This window comes from Micrasema longulum, unplaced genomic scaffold, assembly GCF_059751315.1.
Source record: "Micrasema longulum isolate JH-2025_06_02 unplaced genomic scaffold, ASM5975131v1 h1tg000161l, whole genome shotgun sequence".
Classification (NCBI taxonomy): Eukaryota; Metazoa; Arthropoda; class Insecta; order Trichoptera; family Brachycentridae; genus Micrasema; species Micrasema longulum.
Genome location: NW_028277366.1, coordinates 73,205 through 93,065, shown reverse-complemented (window position 1 = coordinate 93,065; position 19,861 = coordinate 73,205). Strand labels below are relative to the sequence as shown.

Below are 19,861 nucleotides of genomic sequence, written 5' to 3'. Positions count from 1 at the left end.
CGGGCCGACACAGCACTCCTTGCAGTACCTGTTAGAACAGTTGATGTAGAATGGCAAACAAAATAAATTGAAATTAAGGTGCATTTATTTATCACAAAAATGACTTTAATAAAGAGATTTGTATTATTTTATCAACTAATAATTTATTTATTTTTTAACATGAGGTAATTGATAAGATCAATTAACATAATCATCTTTGGTACTAAGTACATGTTAGGTTCACAAATTTATCTAACAATGCTTATAAAAAATCTAAACAGTGTTGGCTGGCTTCTAAAAATAATAGCGGCTATTTCAATTATCTGCAGAATATATTATTAAGTAAATCGCTGCTTACGGACTTTTGCATCTGATTTTTTTTTATTATCTCCTCGTACGGTTATGTCTAAGCTAAGTAATTTTCAATGGACAGTAAGGCTAGATTAGAAATCTTGTCTTCTGCAAGAGTCTAAAAATGTTCTTGAAGGCGGCATTAAATGCTTTCCGATTAAACCATTACAAATTTAAATAATACCTTTTTTTTCCGTGCAGTGGTACTTATTTTCTTATTCCGAGTTGTGCATCTCTTGAATTTACTTCTAAAATCAAAATCCTAATCCAATTCGACTCTGCTCTCGCTGTCGGGCTGGCGCACGTCAGTCTGAGTGTGTCCGCATCAGCAGCCGGCCGCTATCCTGTAGGAAGCTCTCTCCATGTGTCTCCCGGCCTGATGGGGCTTCCGCGGCCCGGGGCCCGGCACCCCACGCCGGCGCTGCCCCTGCTGGCCCTAGGCTTGGCCCTCCTACTGGCCCTGCAGCCCCGCAGCTCCTCCGGCTCCCTGGAGGGGGAAATGTTAGTAGAGACTAGAAACTCTGTTTAGTGTATTTCTCGCGGATCTATTTTAAGCAGATTTATTTCTACTAAATGTGATTCACGGGATCTCCACATGTTTCCCTAAAACCACTTGCCTGCGTGTTTTTGTGACATTTGAAATATTTTTTTAAGGAATGACGGATTATTCCTCTCAGGAATTAATTAACTACGTTTCTTTCGCAAGTTTTTAAGTTGTTAGGTATCTGATATTCGCGTTTTAAAACTTTCCAAATAGCTGGAAAGTTTTTGCAATAATTTATTATTCATTTGTTTCTTTATTTACGGATGTATTCAGTGTGCATTTACAATTTAGTACAACGTTTGGTCAGAGGAGTCACATGTACCTTGCTCCTAAAATTTACAACACTCTACCTCTTCATTTAAAATTGAATACAAATAAATTGAAATTTAATTTATTTGTTAAAAAATGGCTTCTGGATTTGGGTCATGAAAACTGCCTTAAAATGGTCACCCCACCAAAACACTAGTCTATTTGAACTCGGAATTATTGCTGCATGTCTGCTATTTATGTTTTATGTTTATATCAATACAGTGATATTTATTATATTATATTATATTTATCATGTACTACAATATACAATGAAAATAATGTAAATGAATGCCTCGACACGAGTTATGCCCAGTGAGGTGTTTATATAGAAAAGAAAATATGTAATGTTTTATGTGAAATAAATAAATAAAAATAAAATCCTACCGAAAAAAATATAACTAGAACAAAAAAAAAATACTACCTCGAGTCAACATCTGATCTATTTGAGTTATTGTAAATCTAAAAAGACTTACACCAAAAAAGTCCAGATCCTATTTCGAGTTTACAATACAACACAATCGGGACATTGGTTCATGCGAGCAGCTTGTGTTGTGCTGATCGAGGAACAACACATCATTATTTCGCCATCGATGGATCATTTCATTGAATGCCATTTGTTCCAGTAACGTTGGAATATCAAGACATGGTAAACAAATATGAATATGGAGTATGGAATCTATGTTATTTATACGTTTTTGTAGACTTGAGATATTTAACACAATGGCAAAAGCTCGCAAATGCACATAATATCCCAATCAATAAAAATATGATACTATCAGAATCCCAACTGACCTAATATTACTTTACAAAGTGATCAATTCATTCATTGACTGTCCAGATTTGCTGGAGTTGGTGTGTTTCCGTGTACCTGGTCGACATAACCGCCACAGATCTCCTTTTTGTTCTGCAAGTTCTAGGACCAACTATCACATGCACTCGTAGTATGAGGGTTTTGTACTTGATAGTTATAAAATGGGTCTGATTTCTTTTTTTTTTCTGGCAATATAATTCTTAAACTTTTATTTATGTTTAAAATATTTTTCTTTTTTGCTTTTTCATATTCTCGCATATATTTCGTTAATATTTTTGGTTGATTATATGTATTTACCTACTTGTTACTATTGTTAAAGTTATGCAATTTTATCATTTTTTGTTCTAAACAAAAAAATACATATATGTATTTTTTTCCACATTTATGTTCGATATATGTTAAAGGCAATTTATGCCGTTTATTTAAAAATAAATAAATGGGTAGAATAGAAAAATTTATTGTTAGACAGTGAAATATCAAAAATTAAAATCAATGAGTTTTCAAAAAACAAAAGTCGAACTAACAATTTAGAAAGAGTCAACAAGTTCGAATTATTAATGAAAAGTTATTTTTCATAAATTTTTTGTGAACTACTCGTATACAGCAAAATTTTAAAAAATGATGATTTAACTGTCGAAAATGTTAAATCACCAAAAAAAAATTAGAAAGGCGACTAAAAATAATTTCTTTACTTCAGTAAATTCACAAAAGCTTGTTTGAGAACGTTCCTTCAAGTGCTCGCTCTCTGGTGCAAAAAACTAGTCCTGAAACAAGTTGTATGAATAAAATACGTAAAAATCACAATTTCATTAAAATGTCAGAAAAATATCATTATTTTTTTTTTGGTCCTTATGTTACTGCTGTAATCAATTACTGTAACCAAAAATATACGTTGGAAAATTTTAATGGGATTGGGCTATAGATAATATCAGATATAAAAGATTCTGTTTCCCTCTGACAGAATTTAAAAAAAAAGTATTTTAATAATAATTCCTCTCTACTACTAGGTATACAGGGTTTTCATTAAACCCTGTCACACCCGAAACCACGATGATCAGTATGAGCAAGAAGACATATTGGCACACTAAATTATTTTTTAGAACGAATGAAATTTTTAAAAATTAAATATCAAAAAAAGCAAATGGATGCTTACTTCTGCAGGGAGAAATGAGGAGGGGGACGGGGGAGTCTGATACAGCGCCGCGCTCCCCTCACTTCTTGCCTGCAGATTTAAATTTTACACTAAAAATGCATTATGTAACTTATTAGACATTATAATAATAAATATGTACATCTCCCTTCCCCTCCTTATCCTATCTTCAAGCAATCTTGTCCTAATCCCGCCCAATTTACAGTAACTTAATGTTCTTAAAATAAATATTTAAAAAATCTTTGATTATTGAATAATATTTACGAGTACATGAAAATAACATTTTTATATGTATAAATTATATGTATTTATTTGATATGTAATATACTTTCTTTACTAACTTTGTATACTATGCGGAAAACTGTTATTAGTTCTGAGTTTATACACTATATCTGTTTGTTTACTATAAATATGTATTGATTGATTTGGTGTTTATTTTGTAGAACTCCATATTTAAACTTATAATTAGAAATCAAACACTGATTTGAGTCTACTGAACACTTTATTTTATTTTTACAAATATAAACATATAAAAATAAAAACTTCGTGACAATTGTTTCGCCTTATTAGGGCATTTTCAAACAAATGTAAAGATTATTTGGATTGAATGTCCTTATATAGTTATATAATTCAAGGTACTTAAGTAGAAAATAAAAATAATCTTATGAACTATAGCGTCTATTGTCACGAAGTTTTTATTTTTATATGTTTATATTTGTAAAAATAAAATAAAGTGTTCAGTAGACTCAAATCAGTGTTTGATTTCTAATTATAAGTATAAATATGTAAGTAGAACTGTTGATTTCCCAAATATAATAAATAAAGAAGTAAGCAACCATTTGTTTTTTTAAATATTTTATTTTAAAATAATTCTTGGTCTTCTTGCCCATACTGATCATTGTGGTTTCGGATGTGACAAGGTTTAAAGAACACCCTGTAGAAAATAATGTACTTAAAACTACGATGTGATTTTTCATCGTAGTTTTCAATACATTGTGGTTTGTCGCGTGGTGATATTTCGAGTTTTCTAGATTATCTCGGATTATTTTAGTACTTATGTTTTTTTTTGAAACGTTCTTAAATCCTTACAGAATCGGAGAATGGGCGGAAACCTTCGGAGAAGAATTATGGGATCTAGGACAGAGGATAACGAAGGCACCTGACATAAAAGCGGTAAGCATATTTATTATTTTAATCGAGCATTCGTCAAAACGAATTTTACATATAAAAATCAACAATGATTAATGATGCCCGACAGAAAATATTGAAAGTGATTTATTTTACTCTGCATTCTACGTATTTACATGGTTAGTGAAGCAAAGCCAAGATATTTACAAAAAATTGGCCAATCCAGTATATTTCTAACGTATTGTATTATTTTAAAACTGTCAGCTTAATTCTATTTTGTTATTTCAACTAATGGATACCTTTTTAAAATCATTTTTTTATTTAACAGTATCTATTTCTCATAGTGCTAATATAAGTATTTTTAACTTGTTATTTTTGTTTTGCAAATATAATATTTTAAGAGATATAAGGCCCTCCACGTGCGAGTGGAGCGAAAAGATGGCCCAAGTTTACTCAAGTCTGCCGTGGAAACTGTTGGACGAATGCTGACCAGAAAAATGGATGCCATTAAGGTTTGTTGAATTAGTGATATTCGGTAAAAATTATCATGCAACAAAATAATTCATTGAAAATATAAATAATTTTTATTTATTATTATTTAAAGCATTAACTTTGTGGTCAAACATTTTACTAAATGTTAATCAATATTTGTATATAACCACTTACCGACTTTTCTATGTCAACCGGTTTCGAGACGTACCCGTCTCTTCGTCAGGACACCAACTAAACCAACATGCAAAACCCACTATACACCTTCATCTTATTTTATATCCTGTTAACAGTAATTATAATAATACTAATAATGATAATAAACGGAGAAGAATTTTTTATGTACTATATCCTACTATAACATTTTTTTAAATAAAAATAACTGCACATATAAATAGTGTAGCGAGACATTTTTTTGAAAAATATATGTTAATCAAAAAACGTAGTACTTTATATAATTGGTACACATATTATTTAAATTTTTATGTATTTCCATTGCTTTATATTTGTTTTATTAAATATTATACTATATTATTTATGTTTAAGTAACATGTATTCTTGGCTCATATATATACTTTATATTTGTATAATAACGGTTTATAATTTCTTACATTTGATTAGCTAGGCATTTATAATTAAGTAGTTTTAGTTTTTCTTTTTTATGTTATTGTTTTATTAGTATAGGACTAATTATACTCTAAAGATAGAAAATCTCCATCTTAGAACAGGCTGTGCCATGTTAGATGGATACTATCATAAACAGAGAACACTCCGTTTTCATTTTACATTAATTGTTTTTTATAGATTCCCTGTTATTGAGTATGTATATTATTTTTTTGCAATGAATTTATAAATAAATAAATAATAATAATATCCACCAACGTCTCAAATAATATCAAACCTGCTTTTTTAATACAAATAATAGCGATATTGATGAATCATTTTTTAATATAAAGATAAAAATCGTTTATTAAATCATTCAGGTGTTTATTACAAGCAATATTTTTTTAGCGATTTTGAAATACGGCGTTTTGAAAATTGTGCAAGGTTTTAGCAAAAATATTTAGATGAATATATATTTTTTTAAATTAAAATGCAATACTTGTCCTTCAGTTTACGTTGGAAGAACATCAAGAAATGTTGAGATTCGTGTTAAAGAACATATGAGGTGTCTTCACAGTAATAATTTCTCCGAATTCGCAAATCAAATTGTGACTTCAACAAAAATACGGGAGTTTATATTTTACATACAAATAAAAAAGGGTTAAAAGTAAATAATATGGAAATATTTCACATAAGGAAAGCTTTAAAAAATAATGTTCCCTTGATCAATAATCAAACAACCTTTCAATATAGTCCTTTATACGATGTTCCACTGTAATGGTCACTCTAAACCTATTAAGTTCACCCCCTCCCTCCACCACCTTTTTTCAATTATTTCTCAAACAACATAGAATATTTTCATAATTTAATCAGTGCATGTTTGTCCTAATCAGTGCACGTGCTTATTAAAATGCATGTCATATTGGTTTTATATTTTTGTGCAACAACTATAGTGAAGGTGTATAGTGGGTTTTGCATGTTGGTGTAATTGGTATCCTGACGAGGAGACGCGTAGAAAAGTCGGTAAGTGGTTAAATACAAATATTTAATAACATTTAGTAATTTTTATTTATTTACCCGTAGTGCATCCTCGAAGTAGCTGAAACAATAGCAGAGCAATATGAATACAACGAGACGGACACCAATCTAACATACTACTCTGCAAAGTACTCTCAAATAGAAGGACAACCTCCCCCTGATGTTCCAAAAACACTTTTTAATAATTCCTGGCTCTTCAGAAATATGTCTTTTAATGCAGATACCCACTTCTACAACATTCCCGTCAACACTAGCTATAGCTCTGTTCACGTACCGACCAATGTCTATGATAGAGGTAATCGATGACTCCACTCTTTCATGAATAGTTTATTTATATGTATGAGATCGATAATGTTATTGCGAACTTTTGGTTGTAGGTCATGATGTCCTAGAAACCATCGCGTGGTCTGAAACGCTGGATGAAGTATTCGTCCAGAATTATAATTCCGATCCTGCTCTTTCGTGGCAATATTTCGGAAGTTCTACCGGAGTTATGCGTCAGTATCCGGCGATGGGTTGGGCTCAAACTGATACAGATCTCTTCGACTGCCGGACAAGATCTTGGTATATCGAAGCCGCTACGTGCTCCAAAGACGTGGTCATATTATTTGACAATTCGGGTTCCATGACTGGAAATAGAAATTTCATCGCAACTTTTACCGTTAAAGCTATCTTGGGAACCTTTTCTAACAATGACTTTGTAAACATATTTACATTTTCCAACGACACGTTCGAAACAGTACCGTGTTTTAAGGATATGCTGGTGCAGGCGACTCCCGATAATTTGCGCACGTTCAACGAGGCTCTTCCTGAAATGAAGCCGGACGGCCACGCAAACTTTACTCTAGCATTTATTAGGGCATTTGAGCTTTTGGAATCTGTAAGAATTATTTTCAATGTTTAATTCGAGAGTTAACCAGTGAACAATATGTTGTTGGTAAAATAATGTCGATTCTTTTATTTCAGTATCGTATTACCAGGGGTTGCAATGCAACTTACGTCGGGTGTAACCAGGCCATAATGCTCATCACTGATGGAGTTCCGGGGAACCTGACTCAAGTTTTTGATAACTACAATTTACAAAGTAATGGAACCCACATACCCGTTAGGATTTTCACGTATCTTATCGGCAAAGAAGTTACAAACGTTCGGGAAATTCAATGGATGGCTTGCCTTCACAGAGGTACCTCTCTCGACAAAATAATCCGAAATTTTTCAATCATTTAATTAGCGGATGACAACATCGCATTTATATTTTTAGGTTACTATGTGCATATCCAATCTTTAGACGAAGTGCAAGAGAAGGTTTTAAAATATATTGATGTAATAGCAAGACCACTAGTTTTACAGGAAGTAGACCATCCAATAACATGGACTCATGCGTATGCCGACATAACTGTAAGTTTTTAAAATTAAAATACGTATCTTCATATTCTTTCAATAAATAAGATAATTTTATTTGACGTATCTACATAGTTGTTTCCGCACGAAAAAATCAGAATTATTACGGAATATTTATGAGATTTTTTCCTAAATAGGATGAAAAGGTAGCCACTTGGCTGTGGGATATCAGTGACAGTATTAAAAAAAGACAAAAAATTTACGAACTCGCTAAAACGAGACGAAAGGTATTTCAGATCCAGAGTTCCCCCTGAGTGCATTGTTTTAAATTACCCATTTCTCTCTCCGCATTTCTACCCTCTATTTGTTAAGTAAATAATTTCTAAAAATGTCTAGCATTTATAATTTCAGAACAAACGGGTACACAACATATTATTCGGCCGAAACTAAATATTCAGAAATCAGGAATGCAAAATTGTATAATTCGACTATCCATCGATTGACACATTATGAGTATAGTTATGAAGTTGAAATTTGACATTTCTATCTTTTTAAACTAAAATAATTAATCCGATCCGATTGACTATTTTTCAGTTTGAGGAGAATTGTGCCTAACATAAATAATAACTGTCAAATATATTTTAGACCGCATATTTTTGATGATTTTGGTAAATTCGTTTTTTTATTATTTACATAATATTACATACATACATAAGGTCGTTACGCCGGCAATATTTGTGAAGTGATTATTTAAAAAAAAGTTATTTTAACTTCTCATTAATATCAAACAATTTTGTTTCTCTAAAATTTAAATAAATATTTTGTCAAAATAAAATGACGTATTTTTCCCAATTGTCACTAAATGTATTAAAAATAACATCCATAATTAAAAGATCCATTGTTTAAATTATCTCTTTAAAAAAAAAAAAAATGTCGCTAACAGATATTACCGGCGCAACGACGATAATATGTTTTCATCTAGACAATTATAATGTGTGGTTCGCATCAATTTTTCGCATGAACTGATGTCCCAAATTATAAATTTCTTTTACATTTATTAGCATGTCCCCTTGTTCATTATCCTGGAAATGTTTTCTAAAATGGTTATCAAAAACAAAAACGCATATTGTGGAGATTTTCGTTTATCCTGTTTCCCTACCAATAGTGTAATTTTTTTTAAATTAAATTTATGAAAAACGTTTCAGCACAATAAAGAATTTCAAAATATTCATTACGCAGAGTACAGGTTGATGACGTCAGTAGCGATACCTTTGTACGATAGAAAAATTAATAAAAAGAACGATACGCGAACTGCCACTTTACTAGGAGTTGCGGGAACTGACGTTCCAGTGGAGGATATTGACAAGTTGACACTGCCTTACAAAGTGAGTTTAAAGTATTTTAAAATACGAGTGCTAAAATAACGTTTTGTTCAGAAAAAAAATATCTACATGCGTAAGTTTTCTTTGATCATATATGTTGGTCTACAAAGACTTGCGCATACTTCAAAGGTTGACACTTTTCTTATTTTTCAGTTGGGTGTAAATGGATATTCGTTCATTGTGAGTAATAATGGCTATCTCTTGTTGCATCCAGATTTGAGACCGGTGGTAAGTCTATTTATTTATTTTATAATAGGGTAATCGCTTGATTTGAAAAAGTGTCTTTCGAACAAAAAATTTCGATCAGTCATCTACAAATTTTAGGTTTGAACTAGAATTAACACATAATTACAATTTCAACAATAAACTAATCGGGATGTCTCTAAAGACAGCCGTAGAACTTAATTTTAACCAATTCGATTTTTAATTACAGTACAAAGGCATCCTAAAAGAGAACTACAACAGTATTGACGTTGTTGAAGTAGAAATGATGGACGACGACCTCGGTATTCGTGAGCTGGGTGCCACAGTTCTATCCCTGCGTGAGGCGATGGTTGGAGACGCTGAAGGTTCCATACTTGGAATAGGAGTGCGCTTCCATTACGATCACATGAGACGCGTATCTAGAGAAAAACAAGACTACTATTACGCTCCTCTTCCGAACACTCCTTTCTCCCTCGGAATAGTATTACCCCACAGTTATGGAAGCACTTGGATCAAAGTCGGGGACGAAATTAAGAGAAATCAACATCTTGGATACAAAGTTGAAAATTTTTTTGGCGGTAACAACTGGAAGGTGCACCCAAATTGGTAAGTTAAAAACAAAAAAATAAATTGTTATCTTTGATGAAATTTTTAAAACGGGTGCAAATTACATTCCTTTTTGTTGCAGGGTATATTGCAAATATCATTACTTAGAAGGCCACGAATTTGATACTCCTGAAGCAGAGTTGTTACATTTTCTATTTAAAATGGGACAGCCGAATTGGAAATGGTCAGAGCAATATGAGCAAGATGAAACTCACCACCAAGAATCTCCCGAGTGTAAATAATGTTTATCTAATGCTAAATATTGTAAATTGTTATGATCAGATTAAAATACGTTCCGCTATGAGTCTTGTTAGAAAATAAGCATTTATGCAAAAAATATATTTTTATTTCTGAAATTTTAGTGATTTTTTTTTATAAACTTACGTACGAGTATATGTATGTTTTGAGTTTATATTCATATAACAAAAAACATATTTGTATGGATATTATTTTTAATTGTTTGTTTTTCTTACAGTGAATTGCGGTCGCAAAACTCACAATGATGATGACTATTATTGCAATAAAGAACTGGTGCAATTATTGGTATTTGATGCCAAGGTAACAGATCCCTCATATAATACTTGGACCTTCAAAGATAAAGAAGAGGAACAACTATTTCTCAGATATAACGCTTCCCTTCGATTTGCTGCTACTATGAGTGGTTTGACCAGGTGGCAATTTGTCTTTGGAGAAGACGAAAGTAACACAGATTCGTAAGTAAGTTTTTCCACCTAGCGTAGTAGTTTCTTATGGACATTAACCCTTACGCTGCTACGCAGTTTTTCAAGAATCTAATCAGAAATCCTCTTATTTATACATTTCAAAAATATTTTATCGAATACGTTGTTTTCCAAACACACTACTGTTTTATCAATTAATAGCAACTCCAGGAAAAATCTTCCATTCCATAAATATCTAATTCAAACCCAATGGAGTGAGCAAGATAGAAAATTCGTGCCGCAAATAGACAATTTTTGTACAGCGGTTGTAAACCCTTTCTAAATTGAAAATAAAAACAAACAAAACTGATCTCGTACTGCAATCTCAAGGCGCATTGTTATTATTGAAACGAAATAATTATGATAGTTTTTTTGTTGATTGCGGGGCAAAGTGCTCTGTTATATATTATCAAACCTACCACTTCCATCAATGCATGCTAAACAAAAATTAAGTAAAATATATCTTGAAATTTGTTGCAATAGAGAGGGAAAACATTTTTGCCAAGGGAATATGGAAGTCTAGGCATTTACAGGACACAGGAAGTCTAGGCATTTACAGGTTCAAATGACCACTTTACACACTGCGAAATATTCACTATTCTGGGTATGTTTACACATCCACATTCATGATTATTTTTACATTACCTCAACTCTTCCATCTGTTGACTTTTGCAAACTAAAAGAGCTGAAACCTTTATTGATGTCGGTGAGTTTCATCTGGATAAATTATTTTACCTCCTAGGTTATGCCTAAAAATACTATTTTTATGCAAGTTATTTTAATCAACAATATTTTGAGTGTGTCCAAATGTTTGTAGGGAGTTATTTAGATTGAAACTTAAAGGTAACCGGTAAATGTACTAAGAAGTGATATTATTTCTTGGTAGTTGTTGTAATATAATTTTAATTTAAAAAAATAATGTTTTTATACAACTGTTTCACAAATTGATATATCTTCTAAGAAAAATATTCCGTTTTACTAATAGCTAGTTCACGCATAATGAATTGAGCGAGATAGACAATAGTTGCCGAAATTACAAACAGCTGAGGTAAATTACATATTTTTTACATTTATATATATTTTTAATCTTACTTTGTTACTCTAACTAACAATTTAACTCTGCAAAGCGTCCTTTTTATTATGAATAAATTTACAAAACATATCATTCAAAATGATAACGGATAGTGAAAGTGATAAAGAAATAATAGTACCTCGCCGAGAAACTCGGAGGCTTAGCAGCTGAACCTATTCCGAAAGTGAATTAGACAATAACGATATTTTTTTAAGTGATAGTGATAATAATTAATAATATGACTCTTACGAAGATCACGAAATCGAAGAAGCTTTTTCTGAAGTATTTTTGGATCAATATCGAGCTGATATACCTCATTTACGTTTTGTTTGTAGAATAGAGTTTGTATAGTAATAATTACGTTTTGCTAGTAGAGTAATAATTACTACCCAATGAACAGCTAAAACATTTTGATTTTCCATTACTGTGGGTACCCATTATGATAAATTAACAAATGATTTTTTTTAATATTCAAACGTCCTAATTGACAATCATTAGGTTCCATGGTGAATTATTTTTATGTTTTATGACTCTTTACTTATTTGTTTATATTCTTAATTATGGGGTTTTCCGGTGATAAAGCTAGATAAGAGTTTTTATATTAAAAGTAAAGTATTCAATTAGTTATTCATTACGGAAGTACATCAATATTTTCGTAATCACTGAATCAGGTTTAATAGCGGGGAAAACACCGAATATAATTATTTTCCTCAAATGTCATATAAGTGATTAAAAATCTTACTATTAACATTGATATATTTTTTATTTCACTGTTTCTGGAATGTAAAAAAGTTCACTGTTTCAGGTCCCGACTAGCTAGAAGTTTCCTGTGTTTATTCGTTTCTTTTTTCTTAAAAGCACTGCGAATTTAAACATCATAAGTAAATTTATAATGAGGATGTTTAGTGGTTTTAAAAAAAAAATGTTAATAGACAAAGCTTTTTTTTTCAATTTTTATGTATCGTATTATCAGCGCTACGATCTTTTAAAGTTTTGTATTTCTGACATTAATCCACGTGTGACGTCACAAGGTCTCTTCCGCTTCCTTTCAGTTAGTTCTGTTGATTGGTCCATTGACGATTAGCAAACCGGATATCTTAAACAACCCTCTTATCATTGGTTGATTCATATGAACAAGTGACGTCGTTCAAAGTTGTTCGTTTTCATTAAAATATTTTAAATTATTTTTTATTCATTTTCAAGAAACTTTGCTGCACAATTTAATGCTTAAATTTTTACTGCGCGTAAGAAAATATTTTATGTATTAAATTTTCCTTAGGCCTGAAATAGGTACGAAACTAAATAATAACCCGTCGAATAGTAATTTTTATGTTTTGAAAATGTTTTATACCACTGACGGTTAAGTGCAACAAGCAGTTCCCGAATTCATTTACCCTTTTGGGGATTATGACGTCAGCATCAGTCTAGTTAGAACTTTATGATAGGGATTAACAACAACGATATATCGTTGTTTAGCAGTATAAGGGTTAAAACATGTGTTATTTTGCTACCCTTTTAGAGAATTTGGAGACTACCACACTACGGCGATCGATGAAACCTGGTACAAAAGCGCCGTTCTTCAGCACCAAGTTGAAGCCGAATCCTTCGTGTTCTCTGTAGATTTTGATGCTGGTTTTCAACAACCAGAAAATGTGATTGTGACTGCTAGCCACGCTGTATTTCCAAGGGACGGAGGATTACAAGCTCCTGCCGCTGTTCTCGGATACCAGTTCTCACATCGCTTACTGCGTCAAAGGTTCATGGAAATCACTTCAAGATCTAAGGTATTTCAGATTTCACTTATCTTCATCCGTTGTATAAGTCATTTTAGAAAGTCAAATAGATTTATTATTAATATTATATAACGGTGATTTATAGTGCGATGGGTGTATGAAAACTTGCGAGTCAGATGAACAAGATTGCTACGTGATTGATAGTTCCGGTTACATCATCGTATCGGAGACACATAACGATACTGGCAAATTCTTTGGTGAAGTTGAAGGAGCTATAATGGAAGCCATGGTAAATGCGGATATCTTTCAAAAGGTCAGCGTGTTTGATCTGCAGGGTGTGTGCTTCGAAATGGTCATGACGAGCAGTGTTGCAAACATTCTCTCCACAGTTAGTACTCTCGATCACGTAAATTTGTAGTAATATATATCAAAATGTACCATGCCTAACGTTTTGGTTTGATTTGCCATTCCAGCCTTTACAAATAATTTCTGTGATGCTCCAGTGGCTGTGTGGACAAGTTGCTTGGCTTCTCTTACAGGCCAATCTATCGTTCCTCTGGGCACCTCTCGGAGTCTATTCTCAATCGATGGATGATGACGGTAAATAAAACCCCGTTTTCTAATAAATGAGACCAAAGAAGGTATCCTATGCGAAAATAAGGTTTTTCAGATAATGAAATGTGCTTCATCAATAGAAATCTTAATGAGAACAAATTTAAAAATAGATACTCGTATTTCTAATACGATATCATGTACACTTACTCTTTTGAAATTGTTCAGTTTACTAATTGTATTTTAAATTAGACAAATTACTACCTACTCTAAATTTAGTTCTGCTTAAATTTTCATAATAATACGCTTACATCGATTGGCTTTCTCAACAGTGCATTACACACCTCTTTCATTTTGTCGCTTCTGTGAACTTCACTAAAACTCCGGTAACTTCAAGTGATCTTTGGCAATAACCTCGTACTACTCACAAATATAATATTCGCACTAAAACACGACTATAGTAGGTGTGATAATATGGTAGATGTTGTTTTAGTTATCTATTATATATTTACTGGTGTTTTTATTAACTATGTACTTTTGTCGTTTTCTTTTCAGCTAGTTAATTTGCAGTACATTCGTTGATTTAACATAGGTACGATGTTCATAATTCCAGGGAAACTCTTGATAGACTACGAAGGTTGTTATTGATTTTGTTATAAGATTTCTGATTTACCGAAGTAAATGACCAAAAATGACCAAGTAGTTAACATTGATTTGAATATAAGATGGTGGATATTTGTGAATATTTTTTAAAGAAATGGTTTCGAAATTATACCAGATATAAGGAACTTTAGTGATTCCATGATAAAAATAAAATATCTACAAATATTCCGGTATCACAAGCATCCCAGTTGGTTAGACAACTAACGTTGGCAGTAGCCCTGCCGCGCATGATATCACTAACCGACTAATGGCATTAACATTTGGTGTGCTCGCACGCGTGTCTGGCAGATTACTACGACGCTTACGACTCGACAGGCGAGGAGGGAGGAGCCCCGAAAGGGACGCCGCCCCCGAGGCGCATGCGCAAGGGCTTCGACCTGGAGGAAGAAGAGTACTTCAGCAAGCCGAGACCACCGGTGTGGGAGAACCAGAGCTACCCCTGCGACAGGCAGGCGGACCTTTTTGTTCTGCGACAAGATCTTCTGATACGCGGAGATGGCTTCATGGCGAATGGACCCACTAACTGCTCGAGGTTCGGAATAAAAAAAACATATTTATGCATTTGAATGTAGTTAGTTTTAACAAGCCAAAAAACTTAGTTTTCCGCTTTCTAATTTGAAAATGAACGGCCTTATGCTTTACATTCAAAACTCTACAGAAAAAATATACAATTTTGTTAGTAGGTGGGTACTTTGTTTTCCCTTTTTTACGGAAAAATAAATTGAGAAACTCTGGAATCTCCCAAATTTTCAAACTATCAAGTTTATTCTTGAAGTAACTATGATTTTGATTTGAATTTTTTTCACCTCTGTTTTCAGACCGTACTTCATAAAGCGCATTCCCTACAGCAACCTGGTATTGGTGGTAGTAAACACGATGTACCCCTCGTGCTACAGGAGGATCCAGGCTAGAGCCAGACCACTTGACGAGGGACTGGGAGATGGTGCTCCGTGTCACAAGCTGCAGCTGGCTGGCTTACCCAGGAGGCGACTTGAAGGCTGCTACACAGATCACCCATTGGTAAGACTCCTACAAACGAACAGAAGTACATGAAATTCATTTGTAGAAGCGAAATACTGAATTGTAAAATATGGATTAAAGTTGACTGAATGCTGTGAAAATGCAATATCTCAACGTGTGATTTAACTATGTACGATAAGTGTACAAATGTCGAGATCCTTATATTATGTGGGGCTGAGAGAAGCATTAGTGCCAACATAACAAGGACTTGGACATGGGTATAAGGACGCCGAACAAACGACTAAAAATATTTCAAATGCGAAGATGGATGGACTTAGAAATTGAGGATGGCCGAGATAAACATGGACTTGTCGAAATTAGTTTTTTTTCTTACTATCAAACTAAGCAAAAAAAATATCGTAGTATCATCATTATGCTTTTTTTTAGTTTTCTTATTTTTTTTTTTTTTTTTTAAATTTTTATTTTATTTAACTTTTTGTACTTGTACATTGACGGGCTTATTGCTAAATGGCAATTTCTTCCAACGTGTGTAAAGTGGCCACTTAAACCAGCCATAGACAGGTCATAAGCCCTGTAGATGCATAGACTTCTATATTACCTTCTCTAAAATGTTCTTCATCTCTGTTGTAATATGTTAATATTAACAGCTTCCTAAGGAGTTGAATCCAGTCCTTGTCAAGAAAATTTTGGACAAACTCAAAATTTTGTTGATAAATCCACCTGGTCAATGAAGAAGTATAAAAATTGACAAAAAAATAAATTTTCAGGCGTTACCTATGTTAGTGATATAATTCAATTAGATGAATCTCACCCGCATAAATTAAGGTTTATCAACAGATAAAAGAATTTAAGGAATATAGATGTTCAAATATGGGCAGAAAGGTGAATGTTAGACAATGTGTAAAGTGGCCACTTAAGGAATATTTTTATGTTTTTTTATATTTCTTATTTCCTTGTTTAATTACTATAAAGAAAATAAAATACCTTAGAATCTTTTCTATACTATTTTCTTCTCTCTTTATGTGACACAAAAATATTAAAACTGAATATTTGTTATAGGAGCAAAAATTCATAAACATTTCTTGTATACCCACGAACAGGCCATGCCTTTGTGGGATTTTATTTGTTTATTTTTTTTACTGTTAATATGTATTTCATTTCTATGTAATTATCCTTTATTTTTAATACTTTGTTTTACCTCTTATGTATACTGTAAAAAAATTGAAATAAATAATTTTTTTTTTAAACCAGCCATTGACAGGTCATTTACTTCTATATTACCTTCTCTAAAATGTTCTTCATCTCTGTTGTAATATGTTAATGATAAGAGAGTTATAGATAATTTCCGGTTTTCTTGTCGTGAATGGACCAATAGGTAGAACCGATCGAGAATAAGCGGAAGCGAACCTTAGACGTCACACGCGGAGTTATTTCAGAAATACGAAACTTTGAAAAATCGTAGCGCTGATAATACGATATATATATATTTAAAAAAAAAATACTCACTTTAATAGTCTATTAACAAATTTTAAAAATGAATAAACCACTGAACTTCCTCATGGTAATTATTTTTTTATTTTTTCAGGAAATTGAGATAGAAGAGTGTGGTCGCGGTGGCGATCTAAAACTTTCAATAATAGTGATGTTCACATGTTGGCTTATTCTAGTTTGGAAACGTCTCCTTTTTTAGTTTGAAACCACAAAATGGCGGCCTCCGTGGTGTAGTGGTCAAGACGCTTGACTCACGCACGGAAGTTTCCGGGTTCGATTCCCGGTGAGAACACAACAATTAAAAAATGTGATTTTTCTCAAGCCTGGGTGCTCTGTGATTTAATTCACCACTGTAATTGAGCCTCCTGGTCTGTTGTGGTGCAAAAAAAAAATGAAAATGAAATGAAAAAATACCAACAAAAACCTAATTTGTGTTTCAGTAAAGAATACCTTAAAAATATCGTTTACTAAAAAAAGTATTGTTTTTTTAATACCGTAATTAGCCCGAACATAACACAACCTTATACCTATATTTGGGGAAGGAATGAAATGAAACTTTCATAATCTTAACCCCGAATTTATTACAAATGATTTTATTAGAAAAATATTTAGAGTAAAAAATATTGGGTTATATTCGAGCTAATACGGTACATCATATACGATGTGTAATATTGTTGTTTTTTTATGAACCAATTTTTTGTTTACTATACTATGTAATAAATTAAGTACCTACTTCTAATTATTTTACTATTAATATATTTAAAACCATAGAATTAAGAATAGTCCAGAAAGAGCGTAGAATCATATTTGAATACATCGGACTCATTTTCCCCCATTTTCCCCTACTTTCACCGCGCCCATGCGTGAAGTCACCGCGTAATGTTGCCAGATCGCAAAAAATTAATCATCGTCGAAAAATAAAATCATAACACTATTTTTAAAAAAAAGCAATTTGTTAATTTCTCTAAAATTTTATTGTACACACGGAAACTTTGATTAGCACAACAGATGAGATAAGTAAAGGGTCATTTAAAAAGAGTAATTTAATTCATGCACTTTGAACTTAAAAAATAAAACTAATTTTATTTTACATAAAACGGATATTTTTGTCATCATAATAATATTTGATGTTTTAAAGATAATGTCGGTCAAATGTCCATTACGGCGTTGTTTAATCCGAGAGGTCCAATTTTTATTAGTTCTCTCATTAGATGAACACAAAGTAGCGTAAAACATTTGACTACCCTGGCAAAACTAGCAAAATATCTGTTTTGTTTTTTTTTTTTAATCTGACAGGTGGAAAAATAATTCAATTTTTAAGTAATGCATCTGATACTTATCCTGTTTCTTCAAGATCCCAGCAGTATTTCCACACTTTAAAGCGACACAACACGGCATAGTTGAATTCAAATCGGGAGTTGCGTACTGAGCGACGTCTACAAAAAAAATGGGTTAAAAACGTAAAACTACTCGTTTAAGAATAGTTTAGTCGCCTTCTGTGTGATGCGCGTATGCGGCTTCTGGACTGTTCTTAAATCTATGTTTAAAACATTTGAAAAATGATAAAAGAATCAAAGAGATTAGATAGGTGAAGTATTTTTGAAATTTATTAAGTACATATTTTGAATCCCACTCACCATTTTTTTTAAATGATGTATTTGAAAAGTCGTTGTTTTAACGTTTTTTTTATATACATTACATTTAAAACTATTTAACATTGTTGTGTATAACTGATCGATTATGATTTATTTTGATTAGTGTGTTGTTTTGAATTTTAATTTAAGAGCAGTATGTGAAACCTAGTTCAAAATAGGTAAGCCTAATGTATGTTTTTATTTATTTTGTAAATAAATTATGGATACAATTTTATTGTTTCTTTCGTTTATAATTAGTCAATTTATTTTGGATAAATATCCGAAACAGTAACACATTCATAATATACACCTGACACATAAAACATTAGATTCTGTGCAAGTAATATTTTATAACCCACAGAATTAGAGTTTATAAGAAGAATTAAAGAATAAAGCATAAATATTTTTACATAAACTTTTTTTTTCAAAAATGTAAACAAAATAAAAGCAAATAGTAATACCTATATCGTTAGCCCAAAGCAACAGTGAGATGAACTCGAAATTTCCGATTTTGAGATACACATGCAGATATGTTAATACATTAATGTTTTCAAGTAATAAAATACTTAAGCTAGATAGTTAAACTATCTGAAAATATAATACGACTTACTTCAAATAATTTAATTCATTCAAACCCTTTGCACACCTAAAAGTCTGATTATCTCAGAACATGTTCTACAGAGATATTTCACTGTTGCTTTGGGTTAGCGATATGCAAAAACCATCAAGGACTTTTAAGTTTTTTTTGGTGCACAGGGCACTTGATTAGTAAACCAAATGCTGCGTATTTCAATCACCTGTTACATTGGCCAGGCCGGCGGCTGCCAGGGGCGGAACCCTCAGGGTCACAGCCTTCTTTTCTATTCCTCTTCCTAGAAAATACGCCTTGGGGGGCGCAACATTCAAATATTTCCAGGTGCGCTTACGATCCTAGCCACGACGCTGGTGATTTGTCTTACGCTTCGGGTTCCAGTTCAGGATAAATGAAATATTGCAGTTTAAACAACTTCTCAAATCAATAGTTCACGTCCATCCTGAATCGAACTTAAGACCAAACGCTTCAACCACTACACAACGAGGC

At 32.3% G+C, this 19,861-nt stretch overlaps 1 protein-coding gene across 7 annotated transcripts; it reads left to right on the top strand.

Annotated features, from left to right (window-relative positions):
• The first annotated feature begins 424 nt into the window (after positions 1-424).
• On the top strand, positions 425-19,010 carry Ca-Ma2d (Ca[2+] channel Muscle-specific alpha2/delta subunit). Of its 7 annotated transcripts, none has more exons than XM_088242718.1 (19): positions 425-831; positions 4,236-4,317; positions 4,683-4,784; positions 6,448-6,697; positions 6,780-7,282; positions 7,369-7,585; positions 7,664-7,800; positions 7,941-8,030; positions 8,949-9,128; positions 9,279-9,353; positions 9,559-9,935; positions 10,018-10,169; positions 10,411-10,648; positions 13,246-13,510; positions 13,605-13,847; positions 13,933-14,059; positions 14,963-15,206; positions 15,493-15,694; positions 17,241-19,010. In XM_088242718.1, exons 1-19 carry the CDS (start codon positions 710-712, stop codon positions 17,343-17,345), a joined length of 3,711 nt encoding a protein of 1,236 aa, XP_088098844.1. In that variant the 5' UTR covers positions 425-709; the 3' UTR covers positions 17,346-19,010. The 7 variants fall into 7 exon arrangements, with proteins under 7 accessions (XP_088098844.1, XP_088098845.1, XP_088098843.1 ...); XM_088242719.1 differs by having other exon boundaries at positions 4,674-4,784; positions 14,990-15,206; XM_088242717.1 differs by having other exon boundaries at positions 4,674-4,784.
• The last annotated feature ends 851 nt before the right edge of the window (positions 19,011-19,861 follow it).

Coding starts and splice junctions, on each gene's coding strand:
- Ca-Ma2d (XM_088242717.1), top strand. CDS start 710: ATGGGGCTTCCGCGGCCCGGGGCCCGGCACCCCACGCCGGCGCTGCCC. Junction 13,848..13,932: donor TTGCAAACATTCTCTCCACA/GTTAGTACTCTC, acceptor TTGCCATTCCAG/CCTTTACAAATAATTTCTGT. Junction 14,060..14,962: donor TCAATCGATGGATGATGACG/GTAAATAAAACC, acceptor CGTGTCTGGCAG/ATTACTACGACGCTTACGAC.